The sequence below is a fragment of the Mesitornis unicolor genome, unplaced genomic scaffold (assembly GCF_000695765.1).
Source record: "Mesitornis unicolor isolate BGI_N332 unplaced genomic scaffold, ASM69576v1 scaffold6338, whole genome shotgun sequence".
NCBI lineage: Eukaryota > Metazoa > Chordata > Aves > Mesitornithiformes > Mesitornithidae > Mesitornis > Mesitornis unicolor.
In genome coordinates, this window is record NW_010201039.1 from 1,089 (window position 1) to 28,069 (window position 26,981).

A 26,981-nucleotide genomic window follows, 5' to 3' on the forward strand; every position below is an offset into this window, starting at 1 on the left:
CCACAGCAAAATGCTGGCGTTGCCAATATGAGCACAGGAGGTCTCAAGCCAGCAAGCAGGGCTCTCTCTGCCCTGTGGCACTGCCCTCATCGCAGGTCAATACGCTGGCATCAGTGATGCTTGTGCAAATTTACTGAAGATGATAAACACTCGGGCCCGTTTGAAAGCAGTGGTTTCCAGACTGCAGCAAGTTTATTGCTGCTAGGATGTGTAAACAAAGCAGAGGAGAGCATGGACATGGCCCTTCCATGCCCAGCTGGGCTGCTGGAGCTATGGCCAGCAGCTTGGGCAGAGGGGTGGCATGTGAGTGAGCTGCACTTGGGAACTTGTTAAAAACAGAACAAAACTGGAAAAGTTTTGCTACAAAGGACAGGTACGAAGGAAAGACTCAGACCTCTGGCTGAATCTGCAGAGCCAACAGTTACAGAAAAACAAATAAACCATAATATCTTTTTTCCTCAATGTGTTGTATACAAAGATAAACTAGAAGGTAAAGGATCCTTTTTAAACTTAAACACACAGGTGCTTTGCAGTGTAAAGAACATCCCTGATCCCATCTGCTGCATTTCCACCCACCTCCTCTCTCTCCCCAGCATCTTTTCCTTACTCTGCCTTTGCGCTCAGAGCAGCCTCCAGCTGACCAGCAAGGTGAACAGCATGAAAAGCCCAACCGGCTGTGCTCCCAAAGCTGGACTCTCCAAGAAACAGAGGGCTCAAGAGGTGAAACCAAGAACTAATCCTGAAGTGCTGGGCCTTTTCTGCCCTGGGCAGTTCTGGCTGAAAGCAGCAGTTCTTACCCTACTGTTTGACTGATCTGTTGAAATGCTGCTTGCAGAGCAGCACTGAGGCCATGACTGTAGCATATTAAACCCACCAAAAGGTCAGATGATCACTCTGGTTGCCTATGATGGTGTCATACGAGTCCTCACACTGTACATGAGCTGCCATTCAAAGGGATGGATGGTCCTTATCTCAGTCTCCGAAGCAAAATGTACCACGTGCATGAGAGAAGCATCTGGATAGAGCAAGGTTGCGTAGTCAAGACAACACCTTTGTATCAAGTATTTGGGTGCACTCTCTCAGGCAGGGCTAACGAGAGGGCCACCTCCTTCCCTGTGCCTGAGACACGCAGCATCAGCCTGGATGAACCACCTGCTGGTTCTCCAGATTGTACATCAGCACTCGTCAGTGCTGCAGGGCAGTGAGGTAAACAGCACAGGAGAGCAGCAGCCACCACTCACTGGCTCTGTGCTGCTGTATGTGGATATTCAGAAAATCAGGGCCTTGTTATTATGCATGGCTCTTCTGGATGGTCTTCCAGCTGCAGGAAGGAAGGAGGGAAACAATTTCATTTAGCACATGGGCACTTACCGGAGTATTGGCTTGCTTGTTGCATGTTGACCACATTCCTTCTTTGGTCTTTATAGTCTGGTGGTGGTCGTGTCAAGTGTCTGTTCAGCTGATCTTGTGGAGTGATTTTCTCCTAGAGGATTAGAGAGGAAATATATCAATTTGCTTTTCTTTATGCTTTCCTGGCTCTGTGTTTTGCCTGCCTCTTTCTTTCCTCATTATGTACAAAGCTGAAGTGTTGTATCCTTTTACCAGGAGCTGTGAACCTGTGCCTTCACCCACTATAGCCTGTATGGAAACCTTTACACTAGTTGTACTGTCTGAGACTGGTCTGACTTTCCTTAAAATCACCGACACTTGCTCAGCCTTTGCGAACACTGGCCACCTCTGCACTGCAGATGTGTCCTCTGACATCCACGCCGTCTTGCCCACCAGGCTCATCAGACAGAGGGGCCTGATGGTTCCTCATGGCTCCCTCCCTGCCTGTGCAGCTGGGTTTCCTTTCAGAGAAAGCATAAAGACAAACCAAACACCCAGGTCTAACCCAAACACACAGCTGGGATGCAGCTGGGGAGCAACAAAGGTCCAGACCTGCAAGGTCCACACCTGCCCCTTGACTGCGTCCATGTTCATCAACTCATTTCAACCATGCTGACCTCCTAGCGTGCACAGCTGGCAAAGAGCATTTCAGCTTCTCAACCCCAACCCCAGCCATGCCCATTCCTCGCTCTGTCCTTCCTCCTACCCTGAAGGAGCTCCCACAAAACTCAGCAAAGCCTGTTGCTTTGTCCTCCCCAGTGCCTCTCCTCACTGGGGATGATTAGTAGAGGAGATTGTTTTTTATTTTGGGCCTGCAGGGACACATCTCTGGTGAAGGAAGGATAGAAATCTGAGTCCTTGAAATCTGACTCACTGCCCTGTGTTCATGAAGATCTGGAAAGCACAGGCACCAGAGCCAATGCCAAATCGATCAAACAGCATCACTGTCACTTGATGCTCTCAAAGTGCTACTGCCTGCCCATGAGCAACAACTCCTTGGGTTACATGACCCCATGGCAGGAAAATGTGGATTTTACAACTTCAGTCACTGGTAGGTCATTGCCAGTGCACACACGCCTCCTGAAGTTGTGCTTACTGGGCATCTGCTGGGTAGGCTTCACTCCTCTGCAATGCACCTGTGTTTTGTGCTCAGTTGCTAGAATAGCAAACTGGCTTGTCAGTGTGAAAAAGAGTCAGGGCCTGGCTGGTGCTGGATGTCCATCAGAGTAATGTGGGAAACTTCTGCCTGAAGACAGCACGCAAACCGACTTTCTCATGAAAAATCTGTTTTTTCTTCTGCTAGAAGCACTTTAAATGTACCAGTATTTCTGAGTCTACATATTCACAGAGAAAAGAAGTTTTGGATTCAAAATGTAAGGCCAGCATGAATGGGTCTGCCCTGTAGGCTAACGCTGAGGTAAATAAGCCACAGGCTCAAGGTCTGCTGTCATTGCAGCCTGGGACAAGCAAAGCAGGAGGTGGTGGCACCTCCATCCCTCCCCAGAATCCTCCCTGCAGCCCTTCCCCAGGTGCCACAGGGCACCTTGTTGCTTTCTGCCTGCCCCAAGGACGTGCCAAGCTCAGCTCCTCTTCTAGGACTTCTCTCTTCTCCATGCTTTTGCAAGCAGGACTTCCGAGAAATGGTGAATATGAGGATGCAGAGGGCACGTGCTACTGCTCTGGGCAGCTGGGACTTCACCCACATGGCTCTGGACACGGATAATGGAACATGAAGCACTTTCAGCTGACAGTTTGTGCTGTATCAATGGCAATGCCAGTTTGATGGAACAAAATCAGTGGGTTCTAGTATTTATCACTCCTAACAAGACCACAAATATCCTCCATGCCTCATAAAATGATCAGAAACTCTCAATTAGTCTCTCTGATACCAAGAGAAGAAGTGGCTACAAATATCTGGAAATGCAAAAAAAGAAAAGCAGAGAAAGAAGGACTCTGGCTGGACTGACCCCAGCCAACCACACAAACTTGTGCTGAACACTAAAATCAATGTACCTCATCCTTGTTTACACACAAGCATTTTATTACCATGCTGCCTAGGTTGCAGAACCTGGAAGTCAACTTTCCTGTGTGGCTGAAGCAGCAGAGCAGTGCACCTTAGCTTAACTTGCAAAGAAAACCACTGACAACATTCACAAATTAAGCATATGCTTAGACTGTTCTCATAATGAAACCACAGTAGCTTGGAAATTTGAGTTGTTTCATATAAACTGAGGAAGGTTTCAAAAGGGCTTAGCAAAGTGCTGAAAAATATGAGGCATGCTCTAGAAGGTCTAGGCATTGCCAAAATGACCTTGAAGTTTTGGGGGCTTTCTTCTCCCTGTCTTAGCTTTCTTTTCTATTGTTTCTATGATAATCTTTTCCATGTTAAATAAGGAATTAGAAGACTTACAGCTTCTGCCAACATCTGCTGCTGTAGAAGGAGTTGTTTTTGCTCCATCATTTGCCGTTGCAGAGCCTGTTTCTTTTCCATGAGTTGCTGATTCAACATTGATTGCTGGGATGAGTTCATGTAACCACTTCCAGTGTTTGGATTTGAGCAAGAACTGGAGCTTGGAGTGGGGCCAGCTCCCTGGCCTACCACGGAGTGTTGATCCTGAAACAGAAGAAATGGCTCGTGAAGGATGAAAATAATAACAAGCATCAGGAAAAGGAAATAATCCTCAAGTACAGGACACAGGCCACAGACTCGCAAGACAAGTGGCTGATACAAAGGCTGTGTCAAAATAAGAAGGGGATTGAGTAACTTCATCGCCCATGGAAGACTCTGAAAATGTGCCAGGTGGTTCCAGTGGAAAACCTCAATGTACCAGGAGCTTGGGAAACGCTAACAGAAGTAACAGAGCCGTCCTGGGGATCTTGCAGGAAACTTGCATTGGACCACATGGCACTTTGACCACAAGGGAACAAACTCAGCATCTGCTGGTTCCTACCATCTGGCGAGCAGCAGCGAGAGGTTACAGACCCACTGCTAGGAGTGGCACCTATTCTTATCAAATACAGGAGCGGTAAGTTGTTAATTCATGGTGGGGTGAGTGGTGCCGCTCTCATTCGTCCTGCCACCTCCCTGACAAAAGCAACCTCTGAGAGACTGCTAATTGTCTCTCATTGGTGGCAGGACTAAATAGGCTTAGAGTTTATAAATTTCCTTGGTAAAACAAATGTGTAACTGGACAGGGCTTTGAAGAGGGCTTTAGGGTCTCCCTGGTCTTTGTGATGGATCTGGCTCTGTTTTCTCTTCCCCATATGCTGCTGCATGAGGAAGGGATGGCAAAACGTCATCTTGGGGGCAATGGGGAAGGTCCTTGGGGACTCAGACCATGAATATACAGGATGAGAATGAACATGGGATGACAATATGCTGCTCATTTTTTTCTACCCATGGTTTCCCTTGGCAGCAGTTTGTTTTCTGTTTACTTGCTCCACCAGCGTTTGGTACTTGGACCTTTACCAAATATAGGGAATAGTTTTCTCAGTCTGCACACAAATATATGTTACCCCACAAAAATACTCAGCCTATGTTGGATCACTTGATGATAGGTGCTCCTTAGCTGCCAAGCTACAAAGAAAATAGGAGACACTAGAGAGGTCACAGGAGTAATGAGAAACATCAGTTTTCTGATTCCACTTTGTTGTAATTCACGATAGGAATCAAACCACTCAATTCTGTATAACCTGATATACAGCAGCATATTTGCCCCACAACACAGGAATCTGCAGCTGGAGTCTGATGCTCCCTGTTACACAGTCGTTCCTGCAATACTGAGGTGCAGTCACAAGGTCTGGTTTACTGCCTGTGCTCCATAGACATTGCCTCCCATGGCACCCAGGGAAACACTGACTGACCCACAGCGAAGCAAGGACTGGCCAGGTGCAGCCTCCCATGCCCTGGTGACCGTGGAGCACTGATGCTCATTGCAAACTCCAGAAAAGCTCATTTCTGTGCCTTAGCTTTTGCACTGCCCATTCCCCCCAGCCTCAGATAACACACGCACCAACCTAATCCAACTTATCTTTCTACCATCTGGCATGGAAGAAACACGATGATTGTGATGGGAATTTCTATTTTAAATAATTCTGTGACTTTTAGGTGGGGCCACACGAGTGCATAGCTAGTTAGATAAAGTTTTGACGTCCTGTTACTGAAATAAAAGCCATGACTTTCTACTGGAGCCACCTGCAGCCCCCCGGGCAGTGTTACAAACCCACCCTTCAAAATTTATTGGGCTCTTACACAATTATATCCTGCACACTTTCTTTCAGTTCCAGAAGGAATCCGGGATTGCTCGGCACTGCCACATTTTTCAGCCCTTATGCTAGCTGCAAGATAGAAAATACCTCCTCTCAACAGACCTGCTTGCCAAGTTGTTGCGCAAACTTTTTTCTTTCTTAAAATATTTTGAAAAGAAAAATATGTTAAAATAACTTGGCTTTGACTTCTATATTCAAATGACAACTCTAGCTTGAACTCAGACACATGTTACATTCATTAATAGAATTCATCTGTTGTGTTTTTGCTCAGATAACGCAGGCTCCCCCAAATGTGCTTTCATAGTCCTGCATTACAAAAAAACCCAACAAAGCCCAACTTTTTCTCTCCCTCATCCCCTGCCAGCCCATATAAGCTATGGGGAGGGATTTTGTTTTAAGATAAACCGGGTAGTGTCCATTCATAATACCTATCAAAGAAAGCTCTTCTGTGATAGCGGTTGGCACAAAACACCAGCTGCTTGGCAAACAGGCCTTGAGAAAACAGTATAAATCACCGACTTGGAGCCAGTTTGGGTTTTTTGCACTTGGTCCTTTCTCTGCTATTCATGAAATGCCAGTGTGAGCCTATGAATCTGCAATGTGTTACTTCTCCTGCCTGCTGATCGTCCATCGGCAGTGATGCGATGGGAGAAGGAAGAACTTCCTAATACATCAGGGATGTGCTGCATGGCAGTTTAACCCATGGTGAATGGGTGCTATTGGGCCTTACTCTCACCCTGCTCTTGTATCACTGCAGATCAGAAGGCAGAAGGGTTACACCGCTGCCAGGGATGCGGGGCTCTGCACTGCACTTGGACAAAGCACGCTTTCCAACATCTCTGCCAAGGATGGGCAGATTTGGGTTGTAGCTGCCCTACCTTTATTGACTCGCTTCACCCTGCCCTAAGCCTGGCTTTACTTCAGCAGCATTACTGCGACTTCACACATCTAAAGCTGCTGGTGGCCTTTTGAGCTTCATTCCTGGGCTCCCATGCCTGTGGTTTATGCACTTTAACTTCAGAAACTTCTGCCCAAAGAAAGCCCTGAGTGGGACATGTGTGGCTCCTCACCCAGGGGCACCTCTGCCCAAGGTGCCACTGCCCCAGGAGTCCCCTGTGCTTGCCTGCACGGTGACACCATCTTGCTTCCCTGCATGGGGAAGGTGACCCTCTCCCTGCTTTGCCTCCAAAGAGGAGATGCCACCGAGAGCACATCCTGGGTGTCAGGGACAGGCTGGCAGCACCATACAGGCACAAGTGTCTGTCTGGGTTCACCCCCAACTCCTGCTCCACTGCTGGCACCACCTGTGTGTCCCTCCAGCCCTGCAGCAGAGCCATGTCTGGTGCTAGCCAAGGCTGAGGCAGCAGCCAAGGGCTGAGTGAGTGTTCACCTGCTCTCCTGGTGCCGAAACTCCAGCTCAGCGAAGCTCTAGGTGCAAAGCAGAAGTGTGGCACCCTGCTCTCTGGTGTTACAGTGAGATATAAAAACCAGGAGAAGCAGGAAGGGTGGCAGAGGCAGTGAGAGCTCCTCAGAGCTGGGAGCACAACTGGGCCTTTGATCATAAGCATCACAAAGAACATTATGCTCAAATGTTTAAATTAGCAGTAAATCAAAACACTGAAGATTGACTTTGCCTTTCACTATCCCTGTGGTAGCTGATTTGTGTTCATTCAAATGAAGGGAGGTTTTGCCTTCTTACAGACATATCTTTCCAAAACAGATTTCTCTTGTCTTCCTCTTCCTCTTCCCTCTTCCCTTTCCCTCTCCCTCTTCCTCTTCCCTTTCCCTCTCCCTCTTCCCCTTCCTCTTCCCCTTCCTCTTCCCCTTCCTCTCCCTCTTCCTCTTCCCTTTCCCTCTCCCTCTTCCTCTTCCCTTTCCCTCTCCCTCTTCCTCTTCCCTTCCCTTCCCTTTTTTCTCTTCTCTCTCGTCTCTTCTTTTTCTTTTTCCTCTTCTCTCCTCCCTGTGCAGGACAAGCCTGACCAACCTCTGTCCTGCCTGTGCCCTGCCAGGTTTGGCAGTTCACACCAGCGAGGCCCTGTCCAGCACCTCCTGGGCTCATGCAGCTCTTCACTGCAGGGTCTCTCCTGTGCCAGGACCCCCCCATGCTGCTGCTTAAATCTTTGACACCAAATGTTGTTCTATGGGCCAAGCCCATGGCAAGGAGCTGGGGGCAGCACCGGGCATCCCTCCCTTCCCAAGCCCACAACGCCACAGGCTCCTTCCACGCTGCTCTGAAGAGGCTCCTCGATGGACCTCAGAGAGGTGGATGAAAGGCTTCACAGAACAGCAATACGTTTTTGTGTTTACCAGGGAAAGACAGAGATTTTCCTGATCGCTGGTTTTATGCTGAGCAGCAGCAGCAGCAATGTGAGGCTGGAGAGTGCGATGGTGCCGCTGGGACAAAGGGCACCTTCTTCCCTTCCTCTCTCCTCTCCCTTTCTCTCCAAAGCTTGTCAGGATCCCCTGAAAGCTTTCGCAAGCTTGCATTTCTACATTCCTAGTTCAGAATCTTTTTAGGACACTTGGCTGGAAAAGAATGTGCAAACCTTTCACCTCTTTCTCTTCCAAACACCTTGAATTGATGAATAATTTTGGTGAGACAGAAGGGGAACAATGGTCAGTTTTTCACTAAACCGCAATTCCTGCAGAGGCTGTTCGCTTCCCAGGCAGGAGTGCTGGGCTTCTGCTTCTTGTCGGTTTCTCCTCAAAAGGAGGGGGTGAATTTTTCCACCTTTCTGTTCCTCTGTGGGGCAGCTCATTCTGTGCACAGTGTCAGGTGATTTTCACTCTCCTTTTGCATTAGAGAAACAAAGAACTAAAAGGAGACAGGAAAAGACTTCAGATCCATTCATGGAAACCTGCTCAGCGACAGGTGCCGGCCTTAGCAAAAACTGCTTCCAGGGGACGAGCTGTGCACAATTCCGTTGGTGTGGTGACCACACCTGTGCATGAAGATGCCCCTTGTCAACAGTTGGATTCAGTTGTGTTAATTGGCGTCACAGCCAAGAGTGAGGATGGTGGAGAACAAGGCGCCTCTGTGGATTTATGCAGAGATTAGTGGCTGTCCTGACCACAGGATCCTGTCCTGCCCAGGCTTCTCAAGGGCACTGTGCTTTGACTGTGGACCACCCTGGACTGAGCACTGGGAGGAGGAGGAGGAGTGAGGAGGACTCGAGTGGCTCACCAAAGTCCTGCCACACAGTTTCAGGGTGGTGCAAGGCTGGTGGCAAAGCCCAGCCTCCCCGTGACCCCCTCGTGTGAACCTCCATTGCCTCAGCTGGCATGCTGTTTTCCACAGCCAGAAACTGGGGTCCTCCAATGTGCCTTGGGTCTAAGCACAGGGCAGTACCAGGCTTGTTCAGAAAAGCCGATCTCACTCATCCAACTTCAGGAAGCCATGCACAGAGTGCTCTGGTCTCAGCACCTGTCAGCCCCCTTCTGAGCCACCTCCTTTCTGCTACATCTCAAGCAAGCAGAAACACCCCTTCTGCTGAACATCTGAAGTCCATGTACTGCCTGCTGGTGTCCTTGCCTCTGACAAGACAATAAAACTACAGCAGGAACATGGCAGAGTGCCTGTAGGGTAACACGTCTTTTAGTTAGAGTGAAAAAGCTAAAGTGTTTTCTTCTTTTTAGGAATAACTCTGACTGGAGTGCAGAGGGCAGCTTTCAGTGCCAGTGCACACTGTGAGAGCCCCAAGGAGTTCCTGAGGTTGCGCTGATTTGTAGTTGCTGAGGATCTGATCTGATCTGATCTGATGAGGGCTGGAAATAACACAAGAGTGGGCAGAAACACAGCCAGCCCAATTCTCCCTTGCCTTATGGCTTGTTTGGCCTGATGAGGGTGCAAAAAAGCATCTTCCTGAGCACCTCAACTATTCAACCTTTTTCTGCGTATCTGGAATATACAGCATAATAGTGAGTCTGCTCTGACTTTAGGTCTCTAACCAAAGGCTTAGATCAGATTCCCTCTGAACTGCCTGCCTGAGCTCGCCCTTCCCTGTACAGAGGGACCGGGCTGTATAATTAGGCTCTAGATATCTAATTTGGACAAGTTTAAAGCCCAGATTAGACAACAGGAACATTTCCTTACACTCCTAATTTTAGATGCTTCTAGTTACATCTGGGTAAGGTGCCTGGACATGTGACTGTGAACACCCCTTGACCTGCCACACACCAGTGAACCACTTTCTAAGGACGTTGCATAGAGGGCCTTAAAATCCTCTAATCATGCAGAAGATACTGTTATAGGCTGAATTTCTCCTAATACCCTGCCAGAGAGTAGTTTTATGCATTCCAATAAGATCACATTCATATGTATAAACAGCATTTGAAAAAACTGAATATTGCAAGATCTCACGAGCTGTTTTTCCTGTCTCTAATATCCAGAGATACAGCTGGGTGAAGACTGCAAAATATTTCCCTTCAGTAATTTTGTGGAGTGTTTATAAAAAGTTGGCTTAGCTACATGAGACCATCTTCTCTGTTTTTCTCCTGTGAACATCTGAGCTCTCAGGACAAAAATTTCAAGGCCAACCATGTTTCCAACGCAGATACACATGGAAACACGGACACCAGCATTTGCAATTTCACAAGCCCAGGCTATCTGCCAGAAATACTTGTGCCTTCATCCAACCAGGGAAAAGAAGCAAATGCTGTGTCACTCCTCCAACAAACCCAGCAACAGAGCTCAAAGAGGAAATGTAGACAAATCCTTTCAGGTACTACGAACCTCGAAATGGTGATGAACCAAGAGCACATACCTGACTTCTGCAGCTTCACGGGTGGGGGTCACCCATTGAAGTGATAGTTTTGGACACCAAGGGATACATCAGATACTCAACATGCAGAGGGATAAGAACTTCAGAACTCCCAACTGCTCCCTTGCTGGGAGAGCCAGGGAGGCCAGGCTTTTTAAAAGGCCATGATTTTTGGACACACTGGTGTGCCCCTGAACGTTTTCAGAAATAGCCAGTTCTCCTACTACTCAGCACGGTGTGGAGCAACCCGAACCAGTGGTCAAGAAGCTGCACTGAAACTTGCAAAAGCAATGAATGTTTCTAAAACTTTTCTCTTTTTTTGATTCCTCAGAGATTTTATGCTGCAAAATTTCTACACTTATCTTGTATTTTCTGGGAGATGTCAACCTGTAATATTTTTAAAGTTTATACATCAAAACAGTAAAAACTGGACACTGTGCATAATCTCCTAGATAAAAATGGGTGATCAAATACCTCAAAGGAGCCAATCCCCACTTTCGGTGAGAAACCACAAGTGAGATACTTTGACAGATAGTAAGTTATTGTGCAGCTCTTAATAGAAACCTTTTCAGGACTTTGCCTTGTCAACACCAACAAGGAAGCTGCTCTCTCCTGAGATATCCCTGTGAACTGATTTTCAGCCATTAGTGATTTATTCATATTCTTTTCATACTCTCCTCCCAGAGAGCTGCACAGCCCTATAGCCACTAGCAGGCACTCTTACAACAACATCCCCACCTCAACCCCCTTAAACTTGGGCAAAGTGGGAGCTGCGTCTTGCAGGGTCCGAGGCTCAGATTCAACACTTGCACAATCCCATAGCAACAGACCCAGGACCAGTGCCTCATTACGAGCCTTGTCTGACAATCAAGTCTTTAACGAGAACAAAGGTTGACAGTGATTAATCATTAAGACATTTCTTGTTCCTTGCTGCACGTGTTGGAGGCAGCCTCCTGCCGAGGCAGTCTGGCAGATTTCCTGTCTGAGCTATACCAGGGCCCGTGTCCGGACACACAGAGATGTCTTTTCCCAAAGCCAAGCACACAGATGAATGTCTTGTCTCCATTTCTGAGCACGGCAAATTCGGAATGCATGTGCATTCTGCAAAAATAATAAACCCTCAGCTGTACATCTGATTGCTGTATATTCAGGCAACATGACCTAAAGGGGATTTGTTCATGTCAGAAATTTTCCCAGGGACTTCAAGGATGGATTAATAGTATTTTACCACATGCATCGTGATGAACTTTTAATGTGATCTTCTGGCATAATGTATATATGAAGGCCTCCATTTTAGAAAGATTTTGTTTATTTGTAATGAAAATAACATGCACGTGTTGAAAGTTCAACAGAGGAGGTTATTGTGAAACGTCTGCATCAGGACAGGAATGTTGGCTCCATCGAAGTTGATGGCAAAACTCCAGCTGACTTCAACAGAGCTAGAATTTCCATCCAGCCACAGGGGCACAGTGGCACCCTTGGCTTGCAGTGACCTCAGCACACACCTTCTGGACAAGATACCTGGTTCAGAGAGACACCAGCAAAGTGCCTTAATTAACATACACGGGCAAAGACCCTCCTGAAGTCCGTATGGAGCTCTAGGTTCAAATACCTCGTGGTCTAACTTATGTTGAAATAAATACGCCAATAAGCATGAATGATGATGACTCCTATCAGGTTTTTTACAAAATCAGACACATACTGATGTGTTCTACTTTAGCATTATCATTTGCAGTGACTGTAAGATGCAATATCCATACTGCAACAAGCCAAGCCCTTGAGTTTATCATCATACAATCACAGGGAAGCAAATTAGAGTGTTTTTAAGAAACTGCCACTCCTCCAGCTAGGAGGAGAGTTGGTGTGAGTGGACCTGTCTTGCCCAGTGCTTCAGGACAAGGTACATGCACGCTCGCAGGCTCTATGTCTGTGCTAAGGAGTGGTAATTTCCAGCTGAGGCAATGAAAACTTCCTAAACTGCATGAAAAAAACACTTACGATCATCTGTTTGTATCTTTAGTGTGGGCATATATTATCTCTGGTTACATACACCTTATTAATCTGAATGTTCTTGTCTCATTGCCATATGTTTATTATCTTTCCCAAAAATTATCTAGCCTGAGGTAGTATTTCAGCATACTTAGAAAAACTATAAGCAATCAAAACCAGGGTCTTGTAAGAGGATGTGTTGGGTGAATTCAGTTATAGGTGGCACTCTCATACATACGTCCTTATATTTAAATATGCAGTTTACAGAGCAGTGCTAAAAATGACACTGAAGTCTCACATAAAATGGGCTTACATATAACATGTGTCTTTTTTGGCATGTCATCCTGACGCCTCATGCTCATCTCTCCCTCCCTGCAACAACTCTGAGAGTCCCACTAACCCAAGGGCATAGGGGCACTGTACAGGGGAGTGTGGTCCAGAGAGCCCTGCACCTGTAGAGACCTGGGCAGCAAGACCGCATGGAGCAGTGCCAAGTGAACCAGCTGAGAGTGGAGTATTTACTCTCAAAGGCCACTGTTTGTTCTCAAAGACAGACCACGCTGAGGGACACTGAGCTGAGGCACATTTAGCTCATGAGGATACTGCGTGAATGCAGCCGCTTCCAGACCTGAACCCACCCAGTGCTGCCTCTGTAAGATCAGGTCAGCACTAGTGCTGCATTTGCAAAATAATCACTTTCCAACAGACCTAAAGCAGTTTGTGCCTCTTCTTTTCCATCATAAATACTAATGCAAAATCCTATAGCAAATCACTGTAATTTTCTATCCCCTTGATTTCCAGGCTATTCTCTAGTTTTCTCAGCTTTTCCCAGTGGCATTTATCTGGGTTTTCTTTGCACCTTCTATATCCCTCCTCATATAGGATTCACCCTCCCTATTCATTGTCTGCAGTTTAAACACATTTGTGTTAGTTCTAAATAACAATAAAAAAACGCCAAAAGATGATGACATAATGTGAAAATTTTCCTCAAGCAATAAAACAAAGCAAAGTCAACACCATAAAATGTCAGTTTTTCTGTGGGAGGGTATGAGGGAGCAGGCAACCTGAACGAAATATTTAATGAAGACAGAAAAAAATAATTAAACACAAAGAACAAGAACAAAAACAGAAAAACCACATCACTAGGACCAAACACTTGAATACAAGTGGGCACAACATGGGTGACATGACTGTCAGAGACACTTATTAAGATCAAAGCTCTCCTGCTGAGAAAACACAGCAAGAACTTGAGCATCCTTAAACTGGAGCCTCCTGGGATCTGCTTTCTAAACAAACAGCTCTGAACTCCGATGGAAAACAATGCCGAATACTGAAATGCAATGTGTGAAGAATGGCCCTGATCTGCGTCTCCGTGCGTTGATTAAAGCCTCAGGTGGGACTGGATCTCTTTGTTCAAAGTTACTCGTCCCGGGACAATGACTGATGCTAACCAAAATCAGCATCCCCAAGTGTCACTGGGCACAGAAGGGGTGGAGGTGACAGTAAATCTTCTCTCCACTGTGGCAGCCCACAGTGCTGGTGTGAGTGCACAACGCAAAGTTCAATGGAGAACGTATGATTGCCCATCTACTTGGTATTAAATGAGTCACTAGCACACAACCCCAACAGTGGTCTTCTCTCTTGTTGCTGAAGGACCTTCTCCTTCCTTTATAATTATCAGTATCTTTGTTATAAACCCACTTAATCTGATGGGTGTTAGTTCGTGGGAATTGACATAAACCTTAGGCTCCTGCCATCCCCTCTTGCTCTTGATGAGTGTGACAAATGGTGCCAGTGGCTGCAGCATTCTGAGGGTTCTACAAATCTATCATCTGTCTCTGCCAACAGCAGCTTCATTAAAATGCGAAAACACCAGGTTTCTTAGAGAGCACTTCCGGGATTTGCCTCATTTTTCTCTATGAACTCAAGATGTAGGAAGCAATATGGCTTTATTGGGTTTTATTTTTCAATGGCGCTGAATACTCCTTCTCTGAGTCAGCCAAACAGTAATGTCAGGAACCCGAATTTTAAGAAAGCCAACTTCCAGCTGCTCAAGGAGTTAGTCAATAAGATCCCCTGGAAAACTGCCCTCAGGGACAAAGGAGCAGAATGGAGCTGGCAGATCTTTAAGGACATTTTCCATAGGACATAGGAGCTCTTGATGCCCAGATGTAAGAAATCAGGAAAGGAAGGCAAGAGACTGGCATAGCTGAGTCAAGACCTGCTGGCCAAACCAAAGGGCAAGAAAGAAATGCACAGGCAGTGGAAGCAGGGACAGGTATCCTGGGGAGAGTACAGGGACACTATCTGGTTGTGTAGGGATGGGGTCAGGAAGGCCAAGGCACAGCTGGAGATGAACATGGCAAGGGATCCAAAGAATAATAAGAAGGGCTTCTACAGGTATGTCAACCAGAAAAGGAAGGTCAAAGAAAGTGTATTCCTCTAATTAACATAACTGGCAAACTAGTAATAACAGATGAAGAGAAGGCTGAGGTACTCAACAAATATTTTGCCTCAGTCTTCACTGGCAAACTCTCTTCCCACACCTTTCAAGTGGATGGACCACAAGACGGGGACTGGGGGAGCAAAATCCTTCCCACTGTAAGAGAAGATCAGGTCTGTGACCACCTGAAGAACCTGAGCAGACACAAGTCTATGGGACTTGATGAGATGCATCCCAGAGTCCTGAGGGAAATGGTTGATGTAGTCGCCAAGCCACTCTCCATGGTATGGGAAAAGTCACGTCAGTCAGGTGAAGACCCTGGTGACTGGAAAAAGGGAAACATTGCACTCATCTATAAAAAGGGCAGAAAAGGACCCTAGGAACTACCGACCTGTCGGTCTCACCTCTGTGCCTGGGAAGATCATGGAACAGATCCTTGTAGAAGCTACGCTAAGGCATATGGAGGACAGAGAGGTGATTCAAGACAGCCAGCATAGCTTCACCAAGGGCAAGTCCTGCCTGACCAACCTGGTGGCCTTCTATGATGGAGTGACCACATCAGTAGACAAGGGATATCATCCATCTGGGCTTCTGTAAGGCCTTTGACATAGTTCCCCATAACATCGTTCTCTCTAAGTTGGAGAGGTATGGATTTGATGGGTAGACTCTTAGGTGAATGCCTAACTAGTTGGACAGTCGTATCCAGAGGGTACTGGTTAATGACTCGATGTCCAGATGGAGATCAGTGATGAGTGGTGTCCCTCAGGGGTCCATATTGGAACCAGTACTGTTTAATATCTTAAACAATGACATAGACTGTAGGATTAAGTGCACTCTCAGCAAGTCTTCAGACAACAAACTGAGTGGTACGGCTGACATGCCTGAGGGACAGGATGTCATGCAGACAGAGCTCACCCACTTCTGCTTTCAGCCCTGCAGAGTTTAGCTCTTTGCCTGGCCAGGATTCCCCTCATGAGAGTTTATCAGCTGCCTCACTGCCCCTCTGGTTGCATTACTGGACATGGTGGTTACTTTTTTAAACTGGCTTCAGGAAAAAAAAAGGTTAATCAAAAGTGACAAAGGGCCACTACCACTGTACAAAGGCATAGGCCCTTCAAGGAGAGCCTGGCATCTCATTGAGCTAAGCTCAAATAAATGTACAACAGTACTTGGATGTAGAGAGTTGTTTCTTCTGTTCTTTATCTCCAACCTTTAGAAAGCTGAACTGGAGCCAGCTACAGAGGTCAGAATAGCTCGAACCACCAGGGACTAGTCCTGCCTTGGACCGCATGCCTGGGAGGAATTATCTGAGGAAAGGCTTCCTTAAATCAGATGAAGTAAAAAAGAATTATTCTTTTGGCATTTATTTAAGCTATTTACTGCCTAAATCTTGCAGCGTGGGAAAGAATAACACACTATCCAGGGCCTGCCGTATTCCAGCTATCAGATAACGTGCGACTCCGGAGAATGGGAAGGTTGGTGCCAACAAAAACCTTCTCAGACTTCTGCTCATTTTGCATTATTCTTGTGCAAGAGCAGTAAAAACCTGTTTTGCATCCCTGTTTTTAAATAGGCCTACTCATGTATGAAGAACAACAGGTGGACAGGCTATCACTGTCCTGTTCTCTTTCTCTGAGCAGGGGAAAGTGCAATTGCAATTGCCTGTGTCTAGAAATCATCCTCAAATTACGCTGTAGCGTTTCCCACATCTGGGAAATAGCAAAGGTCGGTACCCCACAGTGCAAGGATGAGGGTCTCTGGTTAATCTGTTACACTCAGGCTGCCTCCCCTGCCAGACAAGCCCTGGGCTTTGCTGTGGGGCACAACAGCGTTGTCTGGCAAGGACTTTGAGGAGGCACTGGGGAGATTAAATTTCTGCCCCCATCTTTGCATGAAGGTGGGATTGGGTCCGTGGCTGAAGAGTGACCTGACCTCTCTCTTTTGTCTCATCCTTTAGCTTAACATGACTTCTTAATTAAGTTGCCATGAGTACTAGTTCTCTTTGCAGCTGCTAAAATGTTTTGTTTCATTTTCCCATGTTCCTGCTGTTCTGTCTGGAGAGGTCCTTGTGTCCTTGTTTCATGTGCCTGCAAAAATGCAGATGAAGGAAATTTCACTGCGAACTTTGCTTTGTTGAATGTATAGCCTGGCTTTGGCTGGCACTTAGCCTCTAATGCCCATGGAGAGGAATTATGTCAGTGCCCTCCCAAAGCTGTTGTGTTCTCTACACAAACCCTTTCCTCCTCAGTCTAACAGCACACACTAAAAATATATGTAAGTAGTATAAGCTTTAGAAGCAACTAATATAGAAATCCTTTGTCAACATTCCATTGCTTACATTTTCTCCAGCATTTTGGAGACCTTGAATACAATCCATGAACAAGACAGCAAGCAGACTTCAGAACGAAGACATTCAGCACCCTGATGGTCACAGCCACACAATAAACACATAAACTAAGAAAAGATTCAATTTATTGCTATAAGGCTTTTCAGGGGACGGGGTATGTCCTTCTCACTGTCTGGTGGCAGAGCTGAAGAGATAAAAGTACAGTAAGGAGCCTTTTATAGGTATCTGCAATGCCTGTTGAGATGTGTTGGACCAGACAGCTCAGACAAAACAATGAAGTAGGAACACCCAGCTGACCACTTAGCTATGAGGAGAGAAGGCAAAAGGAGAAACCAGCTGAACTAAATGAGCTACATTGAGTTGTACTACATTTTGTAAATACTTGGTTAGACAGCACAGAGGTAAAAAAAGGAGTTGACTTTGTTTGAATTGGCTTGGCCTGTAGAGGTCATCCCTTCGCAGTCCTGACAGTTGGACAACAACTGAGGACAAGAGAGAAGTGTTCATTTATTGCAAGCTTGGATTACTTTGGATGTTTGATGTTCTAAACCTGCATATTTGCTCTACTGAATAAATGTCTTGATTTGTGACATCCTTTTCCCTGCCCTAAAAAGCAAAAGTTGGATTCACTCCTGGGCAATAGACAGCATATGCCTCCTTTATGTTCAAAATAAGGTTTAAATGGGATTTACTTGCCTCACTGGTTTGTACTATCTTGCACAGAAATAATTTTACCCAAAGGCTGCTTTGCAGGCTGCTTCTGCAAGCGACCTTGCCTTTGGGCCACATAAATGTATCTAGTAGGTTTTTTTAGATATTACAGGCAGGAAGAGCAAGCCAGGCTGGAGACTGTGTGGATTCAAACAACAGGAGGAGTCTCTGACACAGAAGAATTCACCTCATTAGGTCAATTAACTTGGGGAAGGGCAAAAGTCTTGTGATGTGTCGAACTGTGGGTTCAGAATATTTGAATATCATGACAAAGGTTTGACATTGGGTAGCAAGTAATTCTGACGTGACATTTGTGGGGTTTGACACTAAAACTCTTGATAAATTTTACTAAAGTTACTAGGAGTCTTCATAAAACTTCTCTGTGTCCCTCTTGTTATTACAAATATAGAGGTGATATGATAAAAAATAATGTGAGTTTTAACAAACGGCACAAAGTACCTCAAATGTGTGTTGGAATACGTATGATTATGTAAATTAGATCGCTTGGGATGTGTAGAGCTAGAAAAGGCAGGTTTACGAAGCAGTTGCTTGGCATGGTAAAGAGCTCTTTCCAAGTTCATCTTGTTCTCCAGACCAAAGTAGTGTCAAATTCAGGGAATAACCCCTTACTAGCAAAGTATTGCTCTGTAAAAATGCTTCCTTGACTTATTAATAATAGGAATGTTAGCTGTGCCTCTTGATTTCTGCCATGCTTATCTGTAATAATTTTTGTCTGACTAATCAGAGTCGAATCAAATGAAAATAAAGTGTTAATTAAGCTGTACCTAATCTCAATCTAATCTGACAGCAGCAACTCCCATCTGCTGCTCTGCTGTGCACTCCTATATGGACCACCTACTACACATGGATAATTAGGTGTCGCAACTACTACGGCATCTAAATTTCAGAGAGCGCTGAGTGATTCAGACAGCACCAGTCCCTCCCTTCCTAGACATGCAATGGCTGGGAGTTACTGTATTGTCCCATCTAGGAGCCAGAAATGGATTCATTTCATGTCATTAGAAAGGTAGGTATCTAATCCAGTCACCTAGGCTCTCCCTGTTGTTTGTGGAGAGAATGGAATTTGTTGCCTCCAAAGAGTGACTGGTTGAGTCTGGCCTCTGAAATGGATGGGGTGAGTCCAGAGGTGCCTCTGGCCTGCTGAGTGGAGGAACATGGGGGGCTAACTTGAACATGAGACTACACATTGAAATGAGATGATTCTCACCTGACGGTAAGAAATCTGAATAAAATATTGTATGGGCATCAAGTCTGTAGTAACAGATTTAGGATCCAAATGCCAATGTATTGGAAAGATCCTTTTGGGCCAGGCTCTGTCATAAACACAAGCTCTTACCTGCTGTGATACACTTGAAGGGAAGCAGGCCAAAGGATGCACAGAAATACTGTATACCTTCTCATCATATAAAGACGGAAAGCAAACAAATTATAGAGAAGAGGCATTTTGTGGGACTACCCTCGCATGCATTATCTTTACATGCAAAGCTTCTTTGTTATGCCATTTCTTCATTATACCCTTAGTAGAAAAGGATAATGTAATGCCACTGATCAGAAAAAGCTGGTTTTGCCTTAAAAAAGGGCAGCTTTTTACCCTGCTTTCATTGTTATCTAAGTTAGCAATCAAGACCACGACCAAAAAGATGTTTAAGTTTCTTAATTTCCTCAGCCTGACACTAGTGGGATATAGAATAATAGAATCATAGAATGGTTTAGGTTGGAAGGAACCTTAAAGTTCATCCAGTCCCATGGGCAGGGACACGTCCCACTAGACCATGCAAAGAGCTCTTCATAATTACACTTAAAATACTCATTTTCACAGTTTTGGGTATTTTCAGTGTGTTCACATAAAGACATGTCCCATGTTTGTAGTGTAGTCCTTTTTCCCAGCTGTGAGGATGAACTGAAGTTTATTCTGTTTGGGATGGTCTAGTTGAAAACCAGTCAGACTTTGGAAGTGAGGAAGATTAGTGTCTTGGTGAATTTGGACCGAAATATCAATTTTTTCTGCCTTTGATTCCTACAAGGTCCATATAGCCAACACCATTACCAGACAGGAGAGCTGTGAATGCCTTTAGACATTAAAGTGAACGTGTTCCTTGTTTATTACTCCTGTCTTTAAAGAGCTTTTGTTTTGCAGCCTGTCTGCTCGTGGCTGATGCTTTCAGTAAGTGAGGGACACGGAGAGCGATGTGCAGAGAACCCCAAACCCAGGCACCCTCACGGAGAGCTGTGCTTGCTTCTGGCCTGCTCCTCTCAAGCTCTCTTGCAAGAATTACTCCAATTAATGCCCATCTTGTACGTACAGTCATTTTCCAAGGATAAGGGATGATCTAATGTATTTTCCGCCCATGCTCAAATCAGACTTATCCAGTCTTTGTCCACACACACTGCATGACCTGATTTTCCTCTCTGAGATAAGTCTTCCTAAGCTGCTAAAAGCTGGTCTGAAAAGCCAGCTCAGAGGTCAAGCAAGCAGGATTTCGTGATTTCACTGGATATCTTTAAGGAGAAAATGAAAGCTTTGGGTTACACTGCTAGTCTGTCAGCATTAGACATAAGCTGAGTCCAATGAAATCCTGCAGTGCTCAGTCCACCAGTGGAAAGCACATTCACCCTGAGATACCAGTGGTCCCCTAGCCAGGGCAGCTAGGAGTTAAGATGGATAAAAACAAATGAAAGGGAAAAAAACATGTAAAAAAATCCTAAGGGCTGGGCTGACACCTTACAATCTGGTGTATGTAAAGGTCTCCAGAGAGTCACTACAAGGACTGTGCCTTTTCTTTGTTGCATAGGCTCTGGCAGAGAGAAATTCTCTGCTGAAATGAGGGGCAAAACTCCCACCAACTTAAGTGGGGCCATGGGGTCCCCTAGAATTTTCACAGCTCCGCATGCAGAAGGATCCCCAGCCTCTGCAAGGCGCAGACGATTAAAAGCATGGCACACTGAAAATATGTGGCATAAATGGCACAATGGTTATATAGATAAGCAGACAGCAGCTGATATATTCCTTCCTAACAAAGAAGGACAGCCCTCTTTACAGCCGAGAGACCTATCAGCATCTTTGATAGCATTGTTCTTGGGGGAACAGCTGAATAAAGGGTCTCTGTCTTTTTGAGCATAATTACAAGTGATTTTTTTTTCCTGATAAAGAATGTAGTCATTGAGCCATAATGGCATTATTTGATGACTTAAATTCATCCTCTAATCCCTCAAAAATGCTATAAATTATTGAATAAGTCACTCAACCCTATAAAAGCACTTTAAAAACATTTTGTTCAGCACGATAATGATCAGACAGAACGTAGCAAGAGTTACAGTAAATTAGACTCATGCTCCAAGCTGGCTGCCACTCAATATACTCATCGCTAAATTCTCACCTACTGAGTAAGACACTCTGCCATGGATAAATTAAGACCTAGTCAGTTCTAAAGTCTGTTGGCAAGGACCTTTAGTTCCTCCCCATTTTTAACAGAGCACATCCATGTGATTTCTGGAGGTACTATCAGAGAGCTGTACAATGCTGTGCCTTGGAGAGGTGCTGCGGTAGCTCTGAGCAAGCTCAGAAACAAGGAAAATTAGTTTGGGTAGAGTTAATGTTTCCAGCACACCGTCTCCAGCACGTAGATTAGCTTCTGAGACACTCCCAGCTTCTCTGCTGCCAGCCTCAAGCAGTGCCACAAGTTACCCTAAGGTGCCTACACCTCATCCAGAGGTGAACCTCTCTGCTTAGGAATCCACATCCACCAGCATCAGAGCTGCTCCTGTAGCGTTCCTGTGCTGTGAGAAAACAGATCTACCCCAAATGCTACATCGCCATCAATGAAAACCTTGCTATGCACACCCTGTCTCATCCCTCCATTTTCCATCTCTTACATGGCAATGATGATGCACCAGTAAGGCAAGTCCTCACAATGTCTGATACTGGGGTAGCAAAGTGGGATCCTTATCTGAACTGAGGTCCCTCACAAAAATTATGATCAGTTATCATTGGTGATAAAATAACACCAACTATAGATAAGATACCTGAAATACTCAGCTAAGAACACAGTTTGACAGCACTAGTAATGATACAAAATTTGTTAGTTTTTATTAGTAATATCACTGTGACAAAACAATTATTCATGATGCTTCTTAACAAAGGACATGTAAACTGCTTACGTGTTACCAGTGATGATGACAGATAACGCACACCAAGAATTACAACATGGCTGTAATTTCTGCATTTCTATGAATTGCTGATAGGTAGCTGACAACTTTATAAAGCGGAAATACCTTCACTAAGTGTCACCACGTGATTCCCCTTCCTACTGCCTAGAAGAGTTGCTACAACTCTCAGACTTAGGACACTGTCATGGACTAGCAGATACTTTTGAATCAGGTCCATCCTGAGGAATTTGACCTGTCTTACAACACACTGCCTAGGTCTGTTCCTGTGCTGGAACAGAGAGCCAATATGCTTGGGAGCCAAGCCAAAGCAATGATTCTGCCCAGTTGCCAATGTATTCTGGGAAATTTCTGCCCACAAGTTAAACTTTGGTTTGTTTCTCTTCATCGTAACTGATGCCTCAGCAGAAAATCTGGCTTGACCTTCTCTGCTGACCTTAATACTCTGCAAAAATCAGTGATACATCCATAGTACAGCAAAATGCAACACAAGTTTCCCTTATAAATTATAATTGCTTGTAACAACTTTCCCTCATCCCAAATAAAAGAGTGTAAGAACTAGCAAACAGCACCAGTTACCTGAGTTTCCTGTTTCCAGCAGCAACTGCTAATAAATGCCTGGAGTACAGGGAACAGAGCACAAGGAAAGTGTTTCTCCCCCTTGCACACCTTTTCCATACTATTCAGACCTGTATGCTTCTGTCAGACCCTTCCAGATTTCTCTTTTTCAAGCTGAAGAGTGCTGGACTGTTTAATGTGTTTCCACCTGGAGGCCATTCATACCTGTTAATCATCTCTGCTGTCTTTCTCTGATCCTCCTCTAGGGAGAACAGAACTGCATGCAGCAGTCAAAATGTGGGTGAATCATGGGCTGAACATTGGGATAATGGTGTTTTGTAGTCTGCTTTCTATTCCCTTTCTAATACTTTGTACCTGATATTTGCCTTTCCAATAACTGTTGATCCTGATATTTTCAGAGAACTACACATAATAACTCGATATATCTCTCCTAAGCAGTGGCAGCTAAGTCAGAACTCATGATTCTTGTACATATACGCAGGATTGTTTCTTTTAACCATGTTTGTTACTCTGTATTTATAGACTTTTGCCATTTCATACAGTCATTCAGTTTTCAGAAATGTTTTCTCCATTTTTTTTTTGCAGCTGGCTTTTGGTTTTACTCTGAATAATTTGTGTTACAAGCAAACTTTATGACATTGTTACTCACCCCTTTTTCTAGATCTGTGTCTGTTGCACCAAAGGTCCTGGCCTTAATCCCAATGATAAAACTCCACTATTAAGAACTTGATCATTTATCCCCAGAGTTTCTTTCCTAACTTGATCCAACTTTCTCACTTAGCTCATTGATAGTCTGAACTCTGTTAGATAAAAGTCTCCACATCTCCTTATGTACAAAACAGAACTGAAAGGAAATGGAAGTTCATCTTAAGCAAGATGGGGAGCAGAAAATGGGCATCAGCTAAACCAAACCGCAAATCCATCCACATTGGCACTCCCAAATTACATTCCTGGCTGTACTTTCTGTCATCAACCACGACTCCACTTCCAAAACCCAGGATAAAACCCAAGAGTCCAAATATCCTACATTCTGGCATTTAGAGATGTCAGAACAACCCTACATGTGAGCTAAAGCATCTTGAAGTCTGTTCTAACCTATGCCAGCTAGACCAGTCCTGCAGGGACTACTGTCTCTGGCCAAGGCCTTCCTTGTATGATCCTGGCCATGAAAAGGTCCCTGTGCCTACAAAGTAGTGGTATCTGGTTATGCTGGCTTTCTGGCTACTTGGAGATGCCTGTACCTGAAAAACTCAGTTGCTCTTTGAGGACAAATGTCCATAGCTTTCATAGCACTGGCATAACACATTTAATAATCTCCAACCCTTCTGCTTTCTGGAGAAAGACTCTTTCAAAGAAAGCATTCAGTGACAGTAATACAAAGGGAAACTTCCTGATTTGCTTTCTTAGACCTCCCCAAACTTTTCCTTAAAAGACAAAGGTCCATATTTCAATACCATCAACACCAAACAGCATTGTTTTACCCGAGACCGAGGTCAACCTGACAGACACTTGTGCCAGCAAAGCCCAGCACAGAAGTCTGTGTGATCATTGGGCCTTTTTACAGCTCATTCAGAAGGACTTGCTAAATGGCTCTGTAACCAGAAATGTCAGCCATGAGAACTATACTACTTTTCCTCTTCTGTGGCTTTTCCTGGAGTTGTGTTGTCCCTGGCTGATGTTTTGACCTGGCAAGGAACAAACTTACTCTTCATTCCTTCTCTGATCTTTTGAGATTCCCATCAGTAATGCTGGGGGAGCGAAGTGTGAATCATATGGAGCAGGGATGGAAAACTGGCTGAATGTCCTCTGGAGAAGACAGAAATCATCTGACCTGTTGTGCTCATCACTGCTTTCCACCTCCCACCTGACACCCTCTCCCTGATTCTCTCTTGCTTTACTCTATTGAGTTTTGAACCTTCTTCACATTTAGGTGGGAGACGATTTGTCCAGTGGGATATTCCCTAAAAACTGGTCATTATTTGAAAGTCCTCTGTGCAACAGCAGCACTCCCTCTGTTTTGTAATGACTTGGATGAGTCAATGACCCCCAATGACTCAGGGGTCTGGAGAGCTTAACCATCAAGGGACTATAGCAAACAGCTTTCCCTAGCTTGAGTAAGGATTACAAATCTCAGTGCTTTGGGATTGAGAGATTCCCTCAGTACCCTCCCTGCTCTTTAAGTTGTTTGTACACTCCCTCCCTCATTTTGCAAAGGCATGATCAGGTGGTACTCTGATGAGAAATTGAAATAAAACTTCCCTCTGTCCTGTGGCTGCTTAGGCATCATGCTGGGATCTCCAGGGAACAAGGTCAGCATGCAGACATCAGACCTCACAAGTCCCAGAAGTGTTTTAACACTTCCTCAACCTGCACCTTCTCTGTCTCTCTTCTCTGAGAAAAGCGAATACAAACACCTAAGATTGTTGCCATATTTCTACTAAAATGCAAAGGACTCAATTGCCAGAAAGCCTCTGCACTGAGCAGCAGTGGAAGTCTGAAGATTGCAGGTGAGAGCAGCAGGGCCTTGTCTCCAATGCAGGTACTCCCTCCTGCCACAATGAATGCACCTGGCAGCATCGGGCTGCATGGTGCTAGCAAAGAGTAGGCAGCAGAAAAACAGACATTTCCAGGAGCTGGAACAGTCTGAAAAGCACATAATGGGAGATAAGAGACTGAGCAAAAAGAAAGAGAGGTTGCTAAATGGATGACGGCAAAAAAAATGTAGAGTTATTATTGATCTGCCTGAATGTCCCTTTCCACACAGAGGAAGCACCCAGAACCAGTGACCAAAATAAAGATGCTCTCCAGATAAATATGTGTTTACATGTTTGCTTTGATGTAGGTTAACAATAAGGAGTAGAGAGGATAAAAACATCCTCACATAATCATACTCTTAAAAGATTACATTAAGCCTTGATACAATGTTGATACATCTAGGCAGGAAGAAAAGATTATTTAAACTGAATGTGATTTTTACATATGTAAGTAGTTTTATTTGTGCACATTTTTGTTCTGCTTTCTAGGGGAAGGAAAATGTGATGTACTGTGAGTGCCTAAAAACTTTGTCTTGACATTTATCTCATTTGTTGAACACAGATCCCTCTGAATTGACTTAATAAATGCTTCAAGTGCCAAGTTTCCTGCTTGGAGCAATTGTTTTAGACAGTGAATGAAGGTATTTTAGTACCTTTCCTCCTTTTTTGTTCCAGCTTCACAAAACCACCATTTTTCTTCTTCCAAATGTTCACTCCTTTCTTTATTTCTTAAAGATTTTCAACTTTGACAATGAGATTGTGCCCTAAATCCTGTAAATTCCTTCTCCTTCCAAATCAATAAGCAACTAAGTGAAGATGGGAAAGAATTAATACCAAACTTTGTTGTAGGTACTTAGCTTTTTGGCAATGTGAGTGTTCAAACACATTAAAGGGAAGCAAAACATTTGCTTGTACATATTTGCAAAAAGCTATCAAGTTTTATGACAATAAGAAGGCAGCTGCTTAACTACTCCCCTGGTGTTCCAGATAGGATTTCAGCGTGCTAGGACTGACTCACATGTCATCTGGCACATTTTGGAGAGGGACAGCATACCCTATTTTCCACTAGGAGGGAGAAGAAGCATTGCAGCACTGAGAACAGCAATGTTGCTCCTGGGCTCTGAGTACACGTAAAATTCTCCAAAGGTAGGGTTTACAACCTTCCTTCTTCCTCTGGCTACTACTATTATTGGAGTTGTTATTAGTATTGTACTAGTCTAAATTAATTACATGTGGTGTATTATTGCATGCTGACAAAGAAGTCCTCTGGTGTTATTGTCTTCTATGGTGTTACAGTCTGGGGACAAGTACAGAGAAAACTTTTCAGATAAAAGAACAAAATTGAGGAAGCTTGGAGAGCTTTAAATTTCAGTAGTAGAACCTCAAAAGATACAAGTTTGTCCTCCCTCCTCTTCCCAGCAATCCACTTATTTTCTTTTAACTGGAGCAACTCCTAAGCTTCCCCTGGTTCTGCTATCCAGAGCCCATGTAAACCTCATTGGTGGCAGGAATGGCTAAATCGTCTTACTCTCTCATCTTTCTGTTGTAGGGGAAAAATAACTCAAAGATGTCTCCTTGATTTTGAGAGGGGCTGGCAATGATGCTTCCAAGAGCATGGATCTCCTCTGGAGGAGCAGCTCCATCTGCTCACCCCAACCAGAGGAGCAGGTGAGCCCATGCCTGAGGGTGAGGTGCTTCATGAAGTCACCCCTCATGGAGACCAGCATAGGACACCCAGCAAAATGTTCATGCTCCAGTGTATTTCAGGATCCAGG

General features: G+C 44.9%; 1 protein-coding gene across 1 annotated transcript in view; it reads right to left on the bottom strand.

The window, feature by feature from the left end:
* Window positions 1-1,371: 1,371 nt before the first annotated feature.
* Window positions 1,372-26,981, bottom strand: part of MAML2 (mastermind-like 2 (Drosophila)) — a gene marked incomplete at its 3' end in the record, with an annotated part of 61,266 nt that continues 35,656 nt past the window's right edge. The window contains exons 3-4 of the mRNA XM_010189926.1: window positions 3,800-4,003; window positions 1,372-1,483 (exon numbers count right to left, since the gene is read on the bottom strand). Coding sequence (XP_010188228.1) covers window positions 1,372-1,483; window positions 3,800-4,003 — 316 coding nt within the window. The remainder of the gene's footprint in view (window positions 1,484-3,799; window positions 4,004-26,981) is intronic.